The 19,158-nt window shown below is 54.0% G+C and overlaps 7 protein-coding genes across 7 annotated transcripts; 3 read left to right on the top strand and 4 right to left on the bottom strand.

Moving 5' to 3' along the window:
- Positions 1-38: 38 nt before the first annotated feature.
- On the bottom strand, positions 39-1,804 carry PG998_003673 (uncharacterized protein; the record flags this gene model as incomplete). Its single annotated transcript, XM_066870491.1, has 2 exons — positions 39-329; positions 401-1,804. The coding sequence occupies 2 exons, from the start codon at positions 1,802-1,804 to the stop codon at positions 39-41; spliced, it is 1,695 nt and encodes a 564-aa protein (XP_066734241.1).
- Positions 1,805-2,286: 482 nt separating this feature from the next.
- Positions 2,287-5,777, top strand: PG998_003672 (terpene cyclase atmB; the record flags this gene model as incomplete). The annotated part of the gene is made up of 3 exons (XM_066870490.1): positions 2,287-2,359; positions 2,724-3,407; positions 3,550-5,777. 3 exons carry the CDS (start codon positions 2,287-2,289, stop codon positions 5,775-5,777), a joined length of 2,985 nt encoding a protein of 994 aa, XP_066734240.1.
- Positions 5,778-6,515: 738 nt separating this feature from the next.
- On the top strand, positions 6,516-8,414 carry PG998_003671 (cytochrome P450; the record flags this gene model as incomplete). The annotated part of the gene is made up of 4 exons (XM_066870489.1): positions 6,516-7,172; positions 7,261-7,947; positions 8,007-8,118; positions 8,233-8,414. 4 exons carry the CDS (start codon positions 6,516-6,518, stop codon positions 8,412-8,414), a joined length of 1,638 nt encoding a protein of 545 aa, XP_066734239.1.
- Positions 8,415-8,818: 404 nt separating this feature from the next.
- PG998_003670 (uncharacterized protein) lies at positions 8,819-10,681 on the bottom strand (the record flags this gene model as incomplete). The annotated part of the gene is made up of 1 exon (XM_066870488.1): positions 8,819-10,681. The coding sequence occupies one exon, from the start codon at positions 10,679-10,681 to the stop codon at positions 8,819-8,821; it is 1,863 nt and encodes a 620-aa protein (XP_066734238.1).
- A 1,461-nt stretch (positions 10,682-12,142) lies between these two features.
- PG998_003669 (Ribose-phosphate diphosphokinase) lies at positions 12,143-13,794 on the bottom strand (the record flags this gene model as incomplete). Its single annotated transcript, XM_066870487.1, has 3 exons — positions 12,143-13,395; positions 13,458-13,605; positions 13,684-13,794. The coding sequence occupies 3 exons, from the start codon at positions 13,792-13,794 to the stop codon at positions 12,143-12,145; spliced, it is 1,512 nt and encodes a 503-aa protein (XP_066734237.1).
- A 485-nt stretch (positions 13,795-14,279) lies between these two features.
- PG998_003668 (uncharacterized protein) lies at positions 14,280-16,205 on the top strand (the record flags this gene model as incomplete). The annotated part of the gene is made up of 3 exons (XM_066870486.1): positions 14,280-14,506; positions 14,604-15,452; positions 15,524-16,205. 3 exons carry the CDS (start codon positions 14,280-14,282, stop codon positions 16,203-16,205), a joined length of 1,758 nt encoding a protein of 585 aa, XP_066734236.1.
- A 395-nt stretch (positions 16,206-16,600) lies between these two features.
- PG998_003667 (uncharacterized protein) lies at positions 16,601-18,174 on the bottom strand (the record flags this gene model as incomplete). Its single annotated transcript, XM_066870485.1, has 2 exons — positions 16,601-17,757; positions 18,066-18,174. 2 exons carry the CDS (start codon positions 18,172-18,174, stop codon positions 16,601-16,603), a joined length of 1,266 nt encoding a protein of 421 aa, XP_066734235.1.
- Between the last annotated feature and the right edge of the window lie 984 nt (positions 18,175-19,158).

Genomic DNA, 19,158 nt, shown 5'->3' with positions numbered 1-19,158 from the left:
ACTAGTGGAACCTGTAAGATGCGATGGGTTGCCGACCATCAGGGGGTAGAGCTGCGGCTGCCGGTAAGTGAAGCTGTGCTCGGGCCAGTTTTGGCCTTCTTCTTTCGTGTCGACTCGGTGCCGCTAGAATCCGAGACGCCAGGGGAGCCGGCACGCTTCAAAGACTTGCCCTTCTTCCCCGACTCGACCACGGCCTTCTTACCGTGCCCTGTGTCGCTACCCTTAGAGGCACCGGATTTATCCTTTTCCTTCTCCTTGTCCTTGTCCTTGCCGTCTTTATCGTCGTCCTTCTTGGCGTCATCGTCGTCGCTGTCTGAATCAGAGTCGCTCTGTAGCAACGTGTAAGTACAGCCCCCATTGAAGATGAAAGCAATTGGCCATGGAAAAGCAGAACACTTACAGAACTGGCAAATGGGTCCCTTTCTCTCTCGGAATCATCGCTATCGTACTGAAACTGCTTGTCGCGTCTCTTAAGAGCCTTCTTCAAATCCTTACCCAGCAGCTTCCTCTCCAGCTCCTCCTTCTGTTCCTTGGCTAGTTCACTGTCGACCTCACGCTCATCTGCGTCGCCAAACAGATTGGCGCCGAGCTGCTCGCGGCGGACACGATCCTTGCTGTCTTTCGCATCTTCATCGCGGTCCGGTTCAAAGCCTGCGGTCTCATCGTCGTCCTGAAACTCGTCGCCAGACACATCCAGCTCGTTGTGGTCCTGCACCTCGCGACGCGACACAGATCGGAAGGTGGCGCTCTCTTGCTTGACATTGGGACCACCATTGACAATTCGGCGGGATTCGACCATAGCCTTTTCACTCTGCTCCCGTTGAGCATCCCGCATAGCCCATCTGGACACAGGCGCCTTTTTGCTCATTACCTTCTCAGCCTCCTCAATACTCAGTGCGTTGACATTAGCCCGCTTGGATACAAACTTGTACCATTTCTCCAATGGGATCATCTGGAAGGTGCCATTTTGAACGACCAAGGCAACTTTGGCGTCTGAAAGTGGTGCCTCATATTGGCCTACCCACACATGCTTGCCATCAGCATCTTCCAAGTGCCAAGGAAGGGCTTCCTCATAACGAATCTCGTTTTCCTTTTTCTGCTTTTCGGTCCGAGCCCCGTAGTGTACCTGGGTGCCTGGCTTCTTTTGCTTGTTTTCCTTTGGATTTTTCTTAGGCGCAGTGTCCTTGATCACGGGCGCCTTCATAGCATCATCGTGTGCGCGTTGTGCATCTCGCTCTGCCTTGAGCTGCGCGATCTTCTCGGATTCCTCGGTCTGCTCAGACGAAGGCTCTACTATCTCCTCCTTAACTTCGCGACCAGGCGGGGGTTGCCTAGGGTCTCGTCGGTGTAGCGTAACAGGACGGACGAAATCATCCTGGTTCGAGGGATCTAGACCTTGCTGGTTCTTCTTGTCTCTCATGTTCGGCGGAGCAAGTCGCATGACGTGGCGGCGCAAGCCCTCCTTCAACCCTTTCTTACTCAGTATCAGAGGGGCCTCTTCACAGCCGGGAGGCGCAGGCGTTGACCATCCGCCAAAGTTGTTCCGCGCCACCTCGATTTGTGCCATTGTTGGGATGCCGCGAGGTTGGACCATCTTTTCGGGGGCGGGTTTTGACGGAGCGGTAGTGTTCTTAGAATTGGCATGCATCGGTGTCCCTGGGGCATGGACGCCCGCTGGTCGCGGCTTTGGCTTTTGTCGCGGCACAAGCGGGTTTCCGACTGGCTTTCGTTTGCGAAGAGGCGGTGCTCCCGTCGGAGGAGTCGGACGTTGCCCATTTGGGCCACCAGGGGGTAGAGCGCTCATGTTGGATAATCTTGATCGAATTTGACTTGACTCTCTGGGACCGGGGAGTTGAATGAAGTTTGTACGCGAGTATGTTGGAAGGAGCACCGAAAGCCTTGGTTTATCAGGTACGCACGCTCATCTGCTGGGGGAAAAACCCGATGCAGGCCTGGAAATGGACAGATAACAACAATGAAGGAGAATATGAAGTCGGTCAAGCAAGCTACTTAAGAGAAGGGCAGAACCTGAGGCGAGGCGGAACAAAGAGGCGCCCAAAATTGCCAGGTTGCAGCAGGATGTATGAAACTGCAGACACCTCCAAGCGTTGAGAAGTGAGCTACGGGAAGGAGGGTTGTAAAACGGCCCCGCGACGGGACGACAAAGATGGCAGGATGTGATCAGGATGGAGGTTGCCTGATGGATGCGGATGCGGCGAGCATAGATTGATGCTGCAATGCCAGCCAGAATGCAATGACAAAGAAAACAGCCAGCCAGTGCCAGGCATGGGCGGGAGCCGCAGTAGCCTAGCTGCTGCTCTCGCTGGTCTCGCTGTGGCTCTTGCTGGGACGTCAGAGGGTACTTTTGACAGCTTGGAGCCGGAGTACTCTCGAGCCTCGACGCGCGCTGTGGGGTGGTGGGCAGGCAACGTGCAGATACTTCTTAGCGAAGTATCGATTCTCCCTTGGAGGTGTCAGGCGCCCCACCACCCGCCTGGAGTGGCCTGATTGGACGGACCGAAGAAATCAAGAAGCTGTTAAGGTTGACCTGGTCCAGCCCGCTAGCCCTTGAGCCCCAGTCATGGAATTCTTAGCTGTTGGCCATCAAATAAATACAGCTTCAACCACGGTGTACCGAGTACTGCCTACTTGGATGCTTGAGATGACCGGAAAGTGAAGTGCCGTCTAAGTCAGTGTGGCCTTGCTGGCTATTCTTAACCCAGGACCTTTCGTATCATATCTTCTTGAGTCCGTTCGTCTCTGGCACCTGCTCGACATCACCTCATCAAGAGAGACGATGGAGTCCCATCCAAATCGCGGGCAGTCTTCGCGGAAACGGCCAAACCAAGCCCAGAGAAGACAGATGACCTCCCAGTTATCCATTGATATTGACCCAAGGGCCGCCGCCGAGCCTCAGTTTTCCGCTTCCCGCGGCCAAAGAGGTGGTGCCACTTCTCATTATCAACCTCAACCAGGAGCTGTTCGTGGTGGCTACCATCACCGGCCTTTCTCTCACCAGCAGCACACCCGCCAGGGCTACAATCACAGATCCCTGGATTCCCCCACGCATGGCCAGTCTACCCAGCAGAACCATTGGAGCCGTCACCCTTCTGTCAATGATCCCGCCATCATCTCGGCCGAGGCTTTTGTGCCTAGGTCACATCATCATCAAGGATCCCTCTACAACGCCCCAGGCTACCGCCAATACAACGTTCGACGTGAAGAGTTAGATGCTCAGTCCTCCTTCCTTGAACAGTTATGCATTGCCGTAGTCGGCAACGCTGAGATCGAGCTCGGCGAGATTGCCGAGAAGGAAAAGTTTCGTGTACAGGTTGAAGAGATATGTCGCGCTGCCATTGATTCTCATGAGATCGAAACCAAGAATAACTCCTGGGCCGGTCCCCAGAGTGTGCAACTCCAATGTTTCGGGAGTCTTTCTTCTGGGTTTGCCACCAAAACGGCCGACATGGATCTTGGACTGGTTTCGCCATCCTCGCTGCTTTCCCCCTGACATGCCGGACTCGCCTGTCCCTCGGCTTCTGGAGAAAGCTCTGCTCGACGCTGGATTCGGAGCTCGTTTGTTGACTCGAACCCGGGTGCCTATCATCAAACTTTGTCAGAAGCCTACGGACAAGCTCCGCTCTGATCTTCTAGAGGAACGAACAAAGTGGGAGAAAGGGTTAGCAGATGGTGAAAGCGCTGACGCCGAAGACGACCCAGGCGCGGATGATGCTGGTATTTCAGAGCAGGCAAAGGCAGCTACTATGGAAGGCGCCAATGGTCGTTCAAGTGATTCACCGGAAATGATCCCGAGCGAATCGCCCCAGCAAGACCCAGCTGACTCCCTCGAGTCACTCAAACAATCTGAATCCCAATCTCTGGCAGGATATCACAGCCTCGCCAAGAAAGTACTGCGTCGAATGAACGGACGAGATCTCACACACTCAAATGTTGATGACTTCACGGACGCAGACTTCATGCTCCTTGATGACTTATGCATTGCATTTGTTAATGGTCTCTACGACGAGGAACTCAGAGAACGCGTGCGAAACTGCCATGCCTTTGCACCAGGCAAACACGTACCGAATTTCAAGAGCCTACAGGGTGTGTTCAATCTCGTGGTGGGAGAGCGTTTTGTTCTCCTGCACAATCGAGGATTTGCATTTCCCGCCGGTAGCGTTGCAGAAGAAACTTACATGAAGCATTTCCATCATTGGGCCCATCTTCTTGAAACTCGAACCTTCGGCCATGATCCATTGCTGCTCAGCAGGGACCTGCACATTGCAGTCGAAAGACTACGCCACGTTCCTGGTCTCCAGCTGATGCTGCTACAACAAGATCAATACGAGTCGCCTGCCACGTATCATTTGCGAGCTGCGAAGATTGCGGAAGGACTGCTTCCTAAGGATGCTCCTCAATCGCAGGAGACTCTTGACCTACCCAAGTTGCCCGGATATTATATCACAGGGATTTGGGACGAGGAAATTCGGCGTGAGCTCGAGGCATTCGCGCAATCGAACCCCTCGTCAAGCTTTAGGGAGATTGCCCACAAGCACAAGTGTCTCCATCTCGCCTCCCAATATTCCAAGGCCCTGGGGAGTGGACAGTACAACCAAAAGGACATTCCAGCTGTTGCAGACTACATCAGCTTCCTGCGCGGCAACGCAGGCGACCCGATCCCGGAAAGCTTGGTCGCCAAAATCCGCGCCCTGCCTGATCCTTCCCGCATGCAGGTAAACCGACCGAGAGATCGATATCATGACAAACTAGAATTCCCCAAGTCGGGGGTTGGTGTCCAGTGCGATATCAACTTTTCCGCCCACCTTGCCCTTCAGAATACCTTACTACTTCGGTGCTATTCCTATTGTGATCCTCGTGTGCGGCCGCTCGTGTTGTTTGTCAAACACTGGGCCAAAGCACGAGGCATAAACACGCCCTACCGGGGAACTCTGAGTAGCTATGGGTATGTTCTGATGGTGATCCATTACCTTGTTAACGTCGCTCAACCTTTTGTTTGTCCCAACCTTCAACTTCTGGCACCGCCGCATCCGGACCTTCCACCTGAAGCCCTCGAAGGCATTACGGTATGCAAGGGCCGCGACGTTCGTTTCTGGAGGGATGAACAAGAAATTTTGCGAATGGCACAGCAAGGTGTGATAAATCGGAATAGGGAGTCTCTTGGTTTCCTCCTCCGTGGCTTCTTCGAGTACTATGCTCAGAACAATATGATGAGCGCGAATAACAAGAGAGGGTTTGACTGGGGACGAGACGTGATAAGCCTGCGGACTCCAGATGGCCTCTTGAGCAAACACGAAAAGGGATGGATTTCTGCGAAGACTGTTCTCCAGGTCCAGGGTGGAGCACCACCGACGCCGACCGAGGCGGAGCTGATGCGAAACCCGAATTCGCCGGCGCCTGGTTCCCCCTTTACTCCGAACCACGATCCCAGAACACCGATGTCTCCGATTGCGCCAACGAAAGCCGATCCGAATGCCAAGCCCAAAGACTTCAAGGAAATCCGTCATCGCTATTTGTTTGCTATCGAGGATCCCTTCGAGCTTGAGCACAATGTCGCCCGCACAGTCACTCACAACGGAATCGTGTCGATCCGCGACGAGTTCCGCCGCGCGTGGCGCATCATCAAGTCAGCCGGCAAGTTCCCACCCTCTGAGGACCTACTTGAAGATGAAAAGCTGCACAGCGAGATTCTGGGTGGAAAACAGTTTGATGAACTCCTTAAGGAGCTTCACGGTCTCAACTTGGAAGGGTCGCATTAGCGGATGAGATGTCAAGATACCAATGTCGCAAAGCTGACAGAAGTGTGTGGATGGCGTGTAATATTCATGAGGACGGGGATACTAATGATTCAAGAGTATCACACAGGAGTCACACTTTTGCTTGTATTGATGTATTGCTGTATTATATCAGGGATTGTCGGCAGGCAGAAGACGTAGTTTAAGTTCTCAGGGTGAAAGAAAACCCCTCTTTCCCCTGCCATCCTGTTGGCACGTATTCAGCCTCACGCCCAAGGGCTGAGGCAGGACTCAGAAGAAGAAAATAGCCCATCCCTTGCAACTTAAGCCAAGATGGCATCGCTAGCTTCAGCCCAAACCACGGCGGCGTCACTTGCTGGCTAGCTGGGCCGTCACTAAACCAAGGCAGCTAAGGTGACTCCACGTACGGGAGGAATGTCCGGCTAGTCGGCAACAGGTTAATGTTTAAGCCTCATAGTGCTTGGCTCAGCCCCTCCCTTTCGATATAGCTTCAGCTGAAAAGTAGGCCTAGCCCACTAACTTTGCGGCAGCTTTGTGACAGACGGCTTACCGACTTTGTGACAGACGGGCATACCGGTCCTGAATAATGGGACAGGTTCTAGACTGCATGCTGTCTTGGCCGCGCTTGATAAATATGACATCCCCAATGTAAATCAAATATACATCAAAGGGCAGAAGGCTCACCCCCCTCCGTATCACCTCCACTATCTTTGCAGACGTGGCCTGATCGCAGCCTTCGCTATGTCGACCCTTCTTTACCTGGGCGCCGTCTGCTGCGCGGTGTTGTATGTCGTGTACCTTCGCCTCCTCCCGCGGCCTCTCCCCGGAATCCCCTACAACCAGCACTCGGCCAAGCGACTGTTTGGCGACCTGCCGGACTACGTCGCCTCGTTCCGGAAACATGGCGAGTTCTACCATTGGCGGCACGAGAACGCCAAAAAGCTCGGGTTCCCCCTCTACCAGTTTTTCCTGACGCCGCTGTCCAAGCCCCTGCTGGTGCTCGAGGACCCACGCGAGGTCGAGGACATCTGCCTCCGGCGCAACAAGGACTTCGACCGCGCCACGTTTCTGTCGCGCGTCCTCGGCGTCGTCATGCCCCACTCGAGCATCGTCAAGACGACGGGCGACGCCTGGCGGGCCCAGCGCAAGCCCTGGCTGGGTGTCATGGCCCCCGGCTTCCTCCGTCGCGTCGTCGCGCCGAGCCTCTACGAGGCGACCTTGGAGCTGACGGAACTCTGGCGTATCAAGGCGGAGGCGGCGTCCGTCGCGAGTGGCGGCAAGGACGGCAGAAAGGGTGGGATTGTCGACATCATCAGCGATTTTGACACTGCTGCCCTCGATGCCATTTGGGTGGCGATTCTCGGCGAGAAGCTTAACGGATTGAGAGACCAGATCGATGTAACCCGCCCGGCTACTACTCCCAAGGCTGATCCCACTCCCACGGGTGCGGAGGGGGAGCAGCGCGAAAGGCAGCGATGGCGGGGAGAAAGCCAACAGCCTTGACATGCAAAACACCATGCACTACATGAACCACGCCGCCCTCTCGTGGCGGACCTTCAAGTTCCCGCCGCTGCAGCTGTGGCTCATGAAGCGGGGCGCCGAGTTCCGCCGCTTCGACGACATCAAGAACCGGCAGATCCAACGCATCATGAAGAGCTCCATCCGCAAATTCCAAGACGCCCTCGAGAGCGGGGTCGAGGCCCCCGACAGTTGCGCCATGGACCTGGTGCTGCGGCGCGAGGTCCAGGACGCTCACAAGGCCGGCGTGCCGCTGCGCGACCTCGCCGCCGACGTCGACCTGTGCGACGAGATCTTCCTGCTGCTCTGGGCGGGACACGACACGACGTCCAACACGCTCTCGTGGTGGGTCAAGTACATGAGTCGCTACCAGGAAGCCCAGCGCAAGCTCCGGGCCTCTCTCGAAGCGGCCTTCCCGCCCGGCCAGCTGCCGACCTCGGACCAGATCCTCGACGCCGACATTCCCTACCTGAACGCGGCCATCGAGGAGACCCTCCGCATGTCCCAAATCACCACGGTGGTGAGGGAATCCATAGTCGACACCGAGATCTTGGGTTGCAAGATCCCCAAGGGCACGCAAATCGCTACGCAAAACCTCCTCTACGAGCGACCCATCTCCGTTCCCGAGGAGCTGCGTAGCAAGACGAGCCGCGCCGTACACGAAGAGAAGCGACCGCGCGGGGGTACGACGGTCCCGCCGGCGATGACCTGCAGGATTTCGTGCCCGAGCGCTGGCTCGTTAAGGGGGAGAAGGACGACGAAGTAGTCTTTGATTCCTATGCGCTCCCGCGGACGGCCTTTGATGACGGGCCTCGAGGATGTTTCGGTAAGCGATCGACTAGTTCTCTTCTCTACCTTTTCATCTATCCGTTTTGCCCCCAAAAAACATCCCGCCTTTCTTACTGATTATCGCGATGTTAATTCTTTTCGGAAACTATAGGACGCCGACTAGCAATGCATGAGCTCAAGATCATGATCACGTTGACGACGCTCAGCTTCAAATTCGCGCCCCTGCCGGATCACCTCGATAACATGCGTGCAAACGAGACGTTGTTCAGAAAGCCGGTCGATTGCTCCGTACGCCTCGAAGCATTGCGCGGAGTGACTGGACCGGGCCAGTGAACGCTGGAGAGTAGAATGAGGCCAGAAAAGAACTATGCCGGCGGGTAGGAATTCATGCCGCAGCTACTCCCGTAGCTGGATAGAGAAAACAACACATGCTATATATCCCACTTCTGCATCAATAGATTTGTCTAATGCCTGCTTGTCCGATCATGATAATCATGGTTTGAATGGGTTTGATACAAGCCCTGCCTTTAGCAGCAGCAGCAGCAGTAGCATTCTGATCATCGACAACGGAGTACAAGGTTACCAACACGCCACCAAACAGGATGTTCGGATTTGCGATGCGTCAATAGTAGATTGATTTTGTACGAAAATAAGAAACGGCTCAGACTGGCATTTCTCGTCTAGTTTATCCATATAATGTGAGGTCCTAGGACTACATTCATAAATCATCCTACTTTTCAAGTCCTTGGTTTGCTACCAAGAAATTTCCGAAGCTCTTCGACGTCACAGCCGTGCAGCCGAGGCACAGGCGGCAGGACGGTAGATGAGAATTCCTTTCTCCAGGGGTGCTCCCACGTCTGCTTGGCCGAAGTGGCCTTGGGGGCGTTGACATACTTCGCCGTTGCATCGATGGTGATTCTGGGGTACCGAAACTCCCAGGCGTCGTAGTGGTTAGGGGTCATAGGCTGGAAGTGGCAGCCGTTAGTGAAGCACATGAAAATGTGCCGGCTGTTGTAGACGCCCCGAACATTGGTTTCAGCGGCTGTTCCGTTCTCCAGGGTGAAAATGATGACGCAGATATTGTACAGGTCCGCCGTAATCTGGCTTACCACGGCTGGCGTCCACGCATGAGCGAGATGGAGGAGCTGCCATATATTGGCCTTGAATGATGGGCTGCCGACGGATGAAGTGTCAAAGAAACGGCTGTTGAGATGCTTACTGTAGAGGTAATGCCTTGGGTGCCGCGGTTGTGAAAGCACATGGTACATATACCCCAGGTGTTCGGCCTTTACGACGTCCCAGTGCTCGTCGCTGCCGTATAGGCAGAACGCGACACTGCGCCAGTAGCAGTCTCCATCGGGGTCCTGTGGTGGGTTGTTACGATGGACAATAAACTCGACGTCCTCGACCAGCGGGAAACCGTTATACACTTGGCAAGCTCCCCTTCTTGTCCAGTTTGATGCGATGGCCGTTCCATCATCGACAATGGGATCCGTGATGCCCCACGAGGACCTTTGGAGAATAGACGTTGCTCGAGCGATGGGGTCTCGGCGGTGCCTCGACCCGATTTCATGCAAATATTGGCGGCAATCAAGACGAATGCCAACCGTGGGTGATGGATACTCGCCGATGCGGGTGCGAGTGTCCTGGTATCGAAGCAAGCGGTCTGAGAGGGCTGTCGGTTGAATGCCGTAGAACTCAACGTTCTGAATGGCCTCTTCATCTCCTTCGCTTTCCGACACGTCTGCATCGCCAAGGTCTTCTGTACTTCCAAAGACAAAACCACTATGTCCTCCGGTCCGCCAGTTTCCTTGAGACGTAGACACGATCGAGACATCGTCGTCATCATCGTCTACTAATGAGACGACATCAGATCGCCGAAGAGGAGCGCTAGATCGAGTCATGCTCGGCGTTGGAAGGTATGATACCGTTCTGGTTCTTGAGATCGAAGGCGTGCTTGTTGGTACTTTACGCAATCGACACTTGACTGTAGTGACGTTTGTGGTAGAGATGAGCGGCGTAGCTCGGCGAATGTACTGGAGATCATTCCTGTATGCCTCCTCGAGCGATGGTTTGGGGACCGGATTGGTCTGGATGCTAGCATCAGACACAAGTGACTCCGTCTGAGTCGCAACTCCATCATAAGCTGACGTGGTTGTCTGGGTTGCGGTGGAGGGACCTTGAACTGTTTCCGTTTGGGCCCCCATGGATCTCACCAGCCTGAGGGAGTTTCGGGCATTAGTCGCAGCATCGGTGTACTGGGCCTTAGGATTTGAGCAGGAGTGGGAGGAGGAGACCTCGGATTGTAGACACTCGAATGCCTCGTGGGTCAAGCTGCCCTTGTTTGCCATCTTGATCTGGGCCAAGGTGCTTTTGAGCTTCTCATGCAACTTGTCCATCTGGGCTAGGTCTTGCTTCTCCCAAGCGAGACGGTACTGCTCAAAACGACGAAACTCCTCGGCAGATGGCAGTCTGTCTTCGCTGATTTCGCTGAGTGGACTGCTAGAGCCAGTGGCAGTAGTATCGATAGCGATATGGCGGCGTTTGGGATGGGGAGATCTGTTGGGCAATTGCGTATCTTCGAACTTACGTTTCGCCATCTTGACTTGGGTTGGCGTATTTCAGAGATGCTTGAAGATGTGAAGTGCGAATCCAGATTTGTCATGGAGGGAAGGATTGAGACGGGATTGTGACGATGGGCGCAATTAGGGAGGGACTGTTTACGGCAGGCAGGAGCAAAAGAGTGTCGATTGTCAGAATGATGCATCTGACTTGACATCATTGTCCCGTGAAGTGAGTGAGTGAGTGAGTGGTCCCTCTATATCGGATGGCATGAGCAGCTCCTTCCTCAGGCACATTATGCCAATTCACAGAACAACAGCGTTGGTGTGAACGGTTGAATCACCTTGATTATGTCTAATGAATGCAAGCCGTCCGGCTTTTCCCATTGTCACTTCTGCCAACCCCTTGTTTTCAAACGACCGGAGGATAAAGCCGTACTCCCAATACTCCCCAGAGCTGCTGTTGAGCCATCCACTTCTCCCTTCACCTGAACAATGCCGAGGGGAACAAGTTTCTTAACAACCAATTGAGCCTAATCTTTGCTCGTCAGCATGTCACCAATGGTGAGTGTTCGTTAACATACTTAGTTAGGTAGGGGGCTGTATAGTCGCCCTCCAAAATCCTGCGCCTCAACGTGACGAGGATTAAGGAAGTCAAGACAGGCTCGCAGTATACGTACCCATTCCTGTTTAGAAGGACAAGCCTGGATAAGTAGGATGCGTTTATGTGACCGGAAGCATTCGTTTTCCGATTTGATGGTAGTAAAGGGGTAACTAGTAACGGAGGGATAATTCATTGGGCACCCGGGTTTATGGGCATGATAGCAGCAGCTGTGTCGTGATTGCGAGCTCGTCATCGTTGTTGTTGTTCGTATCGTCATCACCATGAAATTTTGATATACAGATAGGTAAATGTTAAAACATATATGTACTATACTAGCTAAAGTCTCTCTGTTCACAATATCCGGGTTTTGTAGCCGCTAACAAAACACGATAGGCGTAAGACAAGGTGAGCATTGTAGGCGTAGCAATTCTCAAATGAGTTGCTTTTATCATGATGTACGAAGATTTCTCTTGCCCATCACTCATCGCCCCGAAGGTCGTGATCTGAGATCTGAATGATGGGCCTTCTTTAGTCGCTTGGAATAATTGATCTACCAACGTTCCGTTCAGAAGCTCTTCCTGGGTTGGACTGAGCCCTGGCTCTCCTGAAAGGGAGAGCACCGCTGGGGGATGAGGGAAGGGGGTTGCATCAACATAAAAAAAAACATCACGCTCTCATGATCCTGCACATCAACATACCTCGCCACGAAAAAAGGTATATGGTATCTGATTGGGTCATAATCTAGTGCCCTAGTCCATATCCTCATAGCTGGGCCATCTTTTGAGCCTCCCGTAACGCCGCGCAAAGTTGAGTCATAGTCGTTCATGGAATCACATAAGTTGTACAAGAAGCCTCCAAGACCGTGTCTTGTTGCTAACTCATCGTCGACCGAGAGCTCAGTCTGCAATGTGCTGGAAAAGCGGCGAAATGGATTCACCATAGTGGTTCCTCCTGATGGCCTCGGAAAGTAAGAAGGAAAGGTCGAGGATCACCAACTTACTCGTGTTCTTGGCTTTGTCCTCGCTGATAGGGAAGCTGTTGGTGACGATGATCTGATCAATGCACTCGCAGGCCTGAAGTTGCTCAAGACAGTCGCCACCAAAAACGCCATGTGTTGCCATGCAGTACACCTTGTTGGCGTGACCACGCTTGACCACAGTCTCAGCCGCCGCGATCCAAGATCCAGGCTTATCAATCATGTCGTCGACAATGAAGACCGGTCGATCCTTGACATCGCCCACCAAGGTAATCATGTGTTCCATGCTGGGATCCTTCAACTTTTCATCCTCTTCGTCAGAAGACACTTCAGCATCGCCCGATCCACCCAGAGCATGCGGCTCCGGTGCAAAGTACGAAGACGCATGGGACATGGCCATCGGGTCCTCTGCCTCCGTCTTATCGGACTGTTGACTACCTTCGCCTCCAGCATCTGACTGGTTGGCCGAAGGGTAGTCATCAGGCACGATATGCCCTTGCACCAAGCGACCGTGGGTCACGACCTGAGCTCGCACGTCATTGAAGTTTTGGCTCTCTTCCTCGTTAAGCTCGTGGATGGGCGAGGCAGGAGTCGGGGCTTGGACGGTTCTTGTGCGCATGAGCGGCGGACCGTTAGACCGCCGAGGAGATCCTTGCGCATCGGCAATGACGCGTGACGATCTGGGAGGGGTACTATCCGCGTCCTTAGTCTGGCTTGCCTGGGCTTCATCACTCGACATAGCTTGTGACAGGCGATTGGTGCCATTGGTGAGCGAGGTGGGACGATCGAACCCGTCAAGATGGTTCATGATCATGCTGACCGTCATGTTGGCACCAGCTCGTTTGCGGTCCGTGGTAACAATGCCAAAGTTCAGCTTAAGGGCGTCGGCTAGAGACGTGACTCGCTTTGTTCCGCCAGCGTTCTTGGAGACGACGACAGCCTCCTTCCAATTGGACACGTTCATGCGTATCCAGCGGGCTATCAGAGGTTCGGCGTGGAGGTTGTCAACCGGGCATTTGAAGAAGCCTTGCATCTGAGAAGCATGCAAGTCAATAGTGATGACGTGCTTGACGCCAGCGACGTGCATCAGATTTGCGAGCATTCTGGCCGTGATGGCGCCTCGATGAGACTTCTTCTTGGACTGTCGACTGTACGGGAAGTAGGGCAGGACAGCTGCAAGACCCGATCGTTAGTGTACTTGATCTGCGTATTGACTGTGGTTGTGGGCAACTTACCTGTGACCTTGTTCGCGGAGCCGCCCTTGCATGCTGAAATCATGATGAGCAGCTCCATGATGGTGTCATTGATCTGGGGACTTCCCGACTGCACAACGAACACATCCTTCTCTCGAACGCTGGTCAAGATGCGTACGCTTGTTTCTCCCTGGACAAGAAGCCATTGTCAGCAGGAGTGGGAGACGCAGGGAGCGACTGCTCGACAGAGAGCTCAAGCAAGACGTACATTTGAGAATTGGGACAAGTCGGCCGAAGCCGGTGTCAAGCCCAAGTTCTCACATATTTTGCCAGACAGAGCCGGACACGAAGTGCCCGAGAAGACAAGTGTGTTGCGCATCTTTTCGAGAGTGAGAGAGAAAAGTTTCTGGGCGGACGAGAGGAAAGTTCAGGTGAAGGGGAAAAAAAAACTTGGTGTGGGTCAAGGAGCACGGGCTGTCGTTTGGTCCTTAGCCGGAGGGGTAAGGCAAGGAAAAGAGAGGAGGGAGAAAAATGTATGGGTTGTTGTTGTTTGATTGACGACTGGCAACTGGTTATCAAAGACTCATCGAAGCTCAATGGTTCGGCTCTCTCATGATACTCAGGACAAATGGTTAGAAGAGAGAAATGCAGCTGTTGCACCGCACCTGGGACGCAGAAGTAGAAGGAAGAGAAACCCCGACCAGAACCCGACCTCGGATTGGCCCTAGTGGACTAGCAGATACCTAAAACAGGTGTATGCACATACATAATTGCATAACCGCCCACTATGACCCAATTCAATTGGAAGCTATATGTAATGGCCCAGCACCTGAGCATCATCCTAGGCACCTAAACGCAGTAGAAATGGGCATCCCAGGTCTCTCGGCAGCCCTGCGACCATATGGGACGCCCACCACCCTGAGCGGACAGAGCGTCGTGATCGATGGCCCCGCGCTCGTCCATCGGTTATGGGAAGCCATCATGAGCCAGCAGTCGCTGGAGAGCGCAACCCTTAACCATGTGCCGTATGCCGTGTTGGGGGAGGGTTTCGTGAACTGGCTGAATCTGCTTCATGCCGGTAACGTTAAGGTGTAAGTTCCTCTATTTTGTTTCATATGCTCTTAGCGATTTGCCGCGTGCAAACGTGTGTGCACGTGTGCCAGCTCAGCTAATATCGCCCTTTTTCAGGAGGAAGATTTACTTTGATGGCTTCCTGCCGCCGAGAAAATGGGCCATCCGGAGAGGGCGGTTGATCAAGTCCACCAAGACGATGACGGACGCCTCCTCATTCATGTCGTCCGGCGTGAGCAGACCGAGAGGCAACACGTCCTTCTCTTCCAACATCACGTTGGCCGATCTCGGCCGGGCGGGCACCGGCTCGACGCGGCGGTTCCCCAAACATGCCTTCCTCGTGCCCGCCGTGGCCGAGTCGGTGCGGAGCTCGAAGCAGTGGAGGGACCTGGTGCAGGTCGTGCCCGGCGAGGCAGACACCTACTGCGCCGAAGACATTCGGCAGAGCGGCGGCATCGTACTGACAAGCGACTCCGATCTGCTCATGGAAGACCTCGGCTCGCAGGGATCCGTAGCCTTCTTCTGGGAGATCGGTACCAAATCGGAGCCCAGCGGCGAAGCAGGAGAACTATTCGCCCTGACGTATTCGGCACGGCAATTGGCCGAGCAACTAGGCCTTCAAGGTTACGGCGGTATACCACGACTGGCGTTCGAAATGACGACGCGGCACACCGGCCTAGACGGGGCGCTGCATTTTGCCAAAGCCAGCGAGACCACCGAGGATTTAGTAAAGGAAAACTATGAGAAATTCTTGAAAGAACACCTCGTGCCGCAGGAGTACATATCAGCCGACCACCCAGTCATCTCCCTCCTCACCTCCCTAGATCCCCGGGTATCTGAGCTCATAATCCAGTCCCTCAACATAGACTTGGCTCCCGATTCTAAAACTTCATCCTCGACGGATAACGACACCACCACTGCCGCCACCACTACCGGGCTACCCCGGGGCCCCGACAAGATCTCCATGTTCCTCCCCCGTTATGGTAGAGGACAACGCCCGCAAGAGCTCTTGGACCACCAGCGAGCCGGTGCGCCAGCTATGCTACGCCATTGCTCAGCAGAAGAATAAGCAGTCCGGACCACAGCGCGACGACGTCGTCGTCATCGAGTATCGCACGCTTGAGAGCTCGAAGGGCGGGCGCCTGGTCACCCCTGCCCAGCCCGGCCGAAGTAGAAAGCAGCTGCGCGCAGCTCCTCGCGACCCTCGAACAGATCGAGCTGGGTCTTCCGGGCCGCGACTTGCTCTGGCTCGCCCTCGCCATCTACCAGGATATCGACTGGTCCGTATCCAACGACAGGAACCCATTGTCAATCCAGGTGATCAGTGAGGCTGGCTCTCTCTTCCTGGCAGCAAAGACCAACACCGGAGAGAAACAACAACAGAAGCAGCAGCAGTCGCCGCACCAACAGCAGCCCGGGAAGTACGGCTGGGATATACTACACTTCACTGCGCAGGTCCAGGCTTCGCTCTACTCACTGCGGATGCTCCAGCAGGTCCTTGACATCATATCGGCCCTTGCCGACCCACCTCTTCTCACGACCCAGGAGAAGGTGCAGCAGCGGCTCTCGAATTTGCCGCCGATCGCGGACTGGCCAACGGCCGAGTCCATCTTTGGTCAGTTGTCCAGGTTTCAGCAGACTGGCTGTCTCTCTGCTATCTCCAGGATGCTCGATATACCAGAGTTTGATTTCAAGACCTCCAAGAATAAAACTACATAGGGCAACCAGAAGAAAGGACAGTCTAGCCGGCAGATGCCACCGCGTTCGCTAGCAGTCAACCCCTTTGCCGTGCTCAGTTCCCAGGCGCAGGAAGAATGACAACACCCAAGGGACGCGAGATGGTATATAGCTTCTTACACTCAACACTGTCATCCAATGGCCACAATGAATATACCCAGTCAGATTGAAACAAGATACACTTAGCCCCTGAAGTGTAATGTATTCAGACTGGTGCAAATTGCGTCTCGCCGCTGGCTTATTACCTGATTAAGACATTTTTACCGTTCTCCTTCGCTCTATCACCGGACTAAGCCTCCCTACATGTCTGTTAATTTATGAGGCAATATCCAGATACACAGCCTCAACCGTTTGAGGCTGGGATGACAGACGCAAGCCTAGCCAAAAGCTAGCCGAGTCTTGAAATCCTCAAATCTATCATCCACCCGAACACCGTTCCAGGTCTCATCTCCAACATCGTCTTTACCAAGAATCGGCGGCCCGACCTGCTCGATGGCAAAACTTGCCGCTACACTCCCCCAGGCTGCCGCCTCCTCAAGCCCCTTTCCGCGAGCAAGAGCCACAGCGAGACCGCCCAGAAACGTGTTTCCACCACCGGTGGGGTCGACAACCTTTTCCTTGTCGGTGTGATACGCAGGTACCCAGCGTTCAATGCCGGGGTCGACCTCAATTTCTTCGTCAGCCACCATGCCCTCGGGATCCTGCAGCAAACCGGCAAATAAAGCTTCCATGTCCGTGTCGTGCTGCAAGCTACCGTGCAGCATGGCGGACAGCTTCTTGCGCTTCCCGATGTTGTTTCCCGACCGTTTTGTGCGTTTCCGACCACCATTGCGGGCAAGGTAACAGCCCTTTTCACCCGCCCTCACGACCAGGGCAAAGGATTGCAGAGGCATGGACCCGAGCAGCTGCTCACAGGCACGTTCGACGGAGGCCGTACTGATCTCTCCCGTTTCCGGGTCCAGACCGTTGTCACCCATGAAGCCAGCAAGTTCCGAGTGGTTTGGGCTACATATGTCAATGAGAGGAAGGGTGTTCGTGCAATTCAACAACTCATCGGTGGTACACAAATCGGGGACGGGCTCCCAAACGAAAACTGCCTTTGGTAGGTTATTGCCGTCCGGGGTGGACATGTCTGCCCGTCGCTCCTTGATTCCTCTCACGAGCTCCTGGCAGCGCGAAGGCGAACACACCATATGAAAAGAACGGGAGGCGAGCAGTTCTGGTGTAAGGTCGTCGGCGGTAATGCGCTGCTTGGGAGTTAGGTAATGGAACCCACGGTTTTGGTGCTCGTCGTAGCCATTCCAGCCACGAGTTGTCAAGCGCTCGGGGGTTTCCCGCATCAAAGCTGCGGTCTCCCAGCTTGAAATAAGCTCAGTCAAAGCAGTTGGGAAATCCGAGCCCTTGTCGACGATCCACCCAACCGAGGTGGAGAGCGGTGGAGGTGACAAGAGCCGTGCCCCAAGGGCCGAATAGGTGCCTGCGCCGCCGATTACATCTTTCTTAGGAGGTGTTGGCGGCAGATACTCAATATCATCTAGGAATGTGTCAGCGGATACGTATTAGACAGGCATGCAACCCCCATATTAGGAAGTGTTCAAGAATGTTGAAGCGGAGCTCAAGGACTTCAATATATTGACACATAACACCAGTCAATACCTGGGTGAGCACAGGTCTGAAATGAAAGCTCTCCATTCTTGTGGTTTCTTTACCTGGGTGCGTTGCCATATCATAAACATAGACTGGGGTAATTCCACGGTGGCTGATTTATTATGCGAAAACAAAAGAAGAAACGGAGGAGGTATAGTATGCAATTGAGTCGGAACGCGGTGAAGGAAGCCTTACCTATGATGAACATGCCCATAGTCACAAAATCTATCCCCTGCGACTCAATTCCGGTGGTTTTTATGCCGGTCCCCTCCTCCGGGTTGGACACTCCTGCAGCGGTGTCCATGATGTACGTATCTCCCACCCACGAATTCCTTGACGCGAGGCAGCAATAGGGCTTGGCCGGAGGCGGACGGTCACACCGGCAGATCTTGTATGCAGAAAACAGGCCGAGGCCTAGGAGAGGCAGAGCCGAGTGAAAAGAAGGCGGTGGTGGGATGTAAAGTTGGATGTCGGTCAGTCCAGACTGGCATGCATGAGAGCGTTGCCTAGGTGGTCTTAGGTATCAATTATGAGACAAAGGCATCGGTGAAGCTCTGACCGGCAAACTGCGTTGGCTGCTTACAACAGTGATTGGTTCTACCAGCAACAGCCGCAGCGATCAAGCGAGGGGTTGTTGATTTTTTTTTATGATAGAAGAAGAAATCAATATCCAGAAGATGAGATGCTTCCAGAGCCTCTTGACTCGCCTGGCTGGTAAAGCTTAGAGATAGCTCGCCAACTAGATTAATTGATATCGGAACGGCGTGTGCTCATTGCCCTCTCGCTATAAGATAAAGCAGCCAATAGATAGCATGGAGGAACGGGTATAACAGAATGATATGATGATGTTGCACGATTCCAGCAGTATCCCATGTTTACAGTGTCCTTCTATGAGTGAGTGGGGCACTCACTTGCAGCTTCCTCCCTAATGCAGGGGTTCTCCTTCCTAACATTTTATCATCCCATCCACGCAAGCCACCCGGGCTGTAGGTAGTGTAGGCTGCCAGGCTTCTGCCCAGCTTCCAGGCTGCAGGCAATTATGTGCGCTGTAACGCCAGGCTGTCGGGTTTCCTAACGTTGTCGCCTGAGCGGCAACGCAACTATATACGTATGCGACACTCCTTGCACAAATGATCTTGACACCCTTGATCCATTGTCGACTATCGCTTTACTTATGCAAAGCCTCGCTTCCCTTCGTCTGGTCTGCTCGTTTCGGAAAAACAGGCCGTCACGTTTTAGCCAGCTCCCCTATTGCGTAGTCGGGGCACCTCCTAAACAGCTAATTGCT

This window comes from Apiospora kogelbergensis (genome assembly GCF_038363985.1).
Source record: "Apiospora kogelbergensis strain CBS 113332 chromosome Unknown utg000002l_segment0_segment0, whole genome shotgun sequence".
Classification (NCBI taxonomy): domain Eukaryota; kingdom Fungi; phylum Ascomycota; class Sordariomycetes; order Amphisphaeriales; family Apiosporaceae; genus Apiospora; species Apiospora kogelbergensis.
This window is presented reverse-complemented; position numbering and strand designations above follow the sequence as displayed.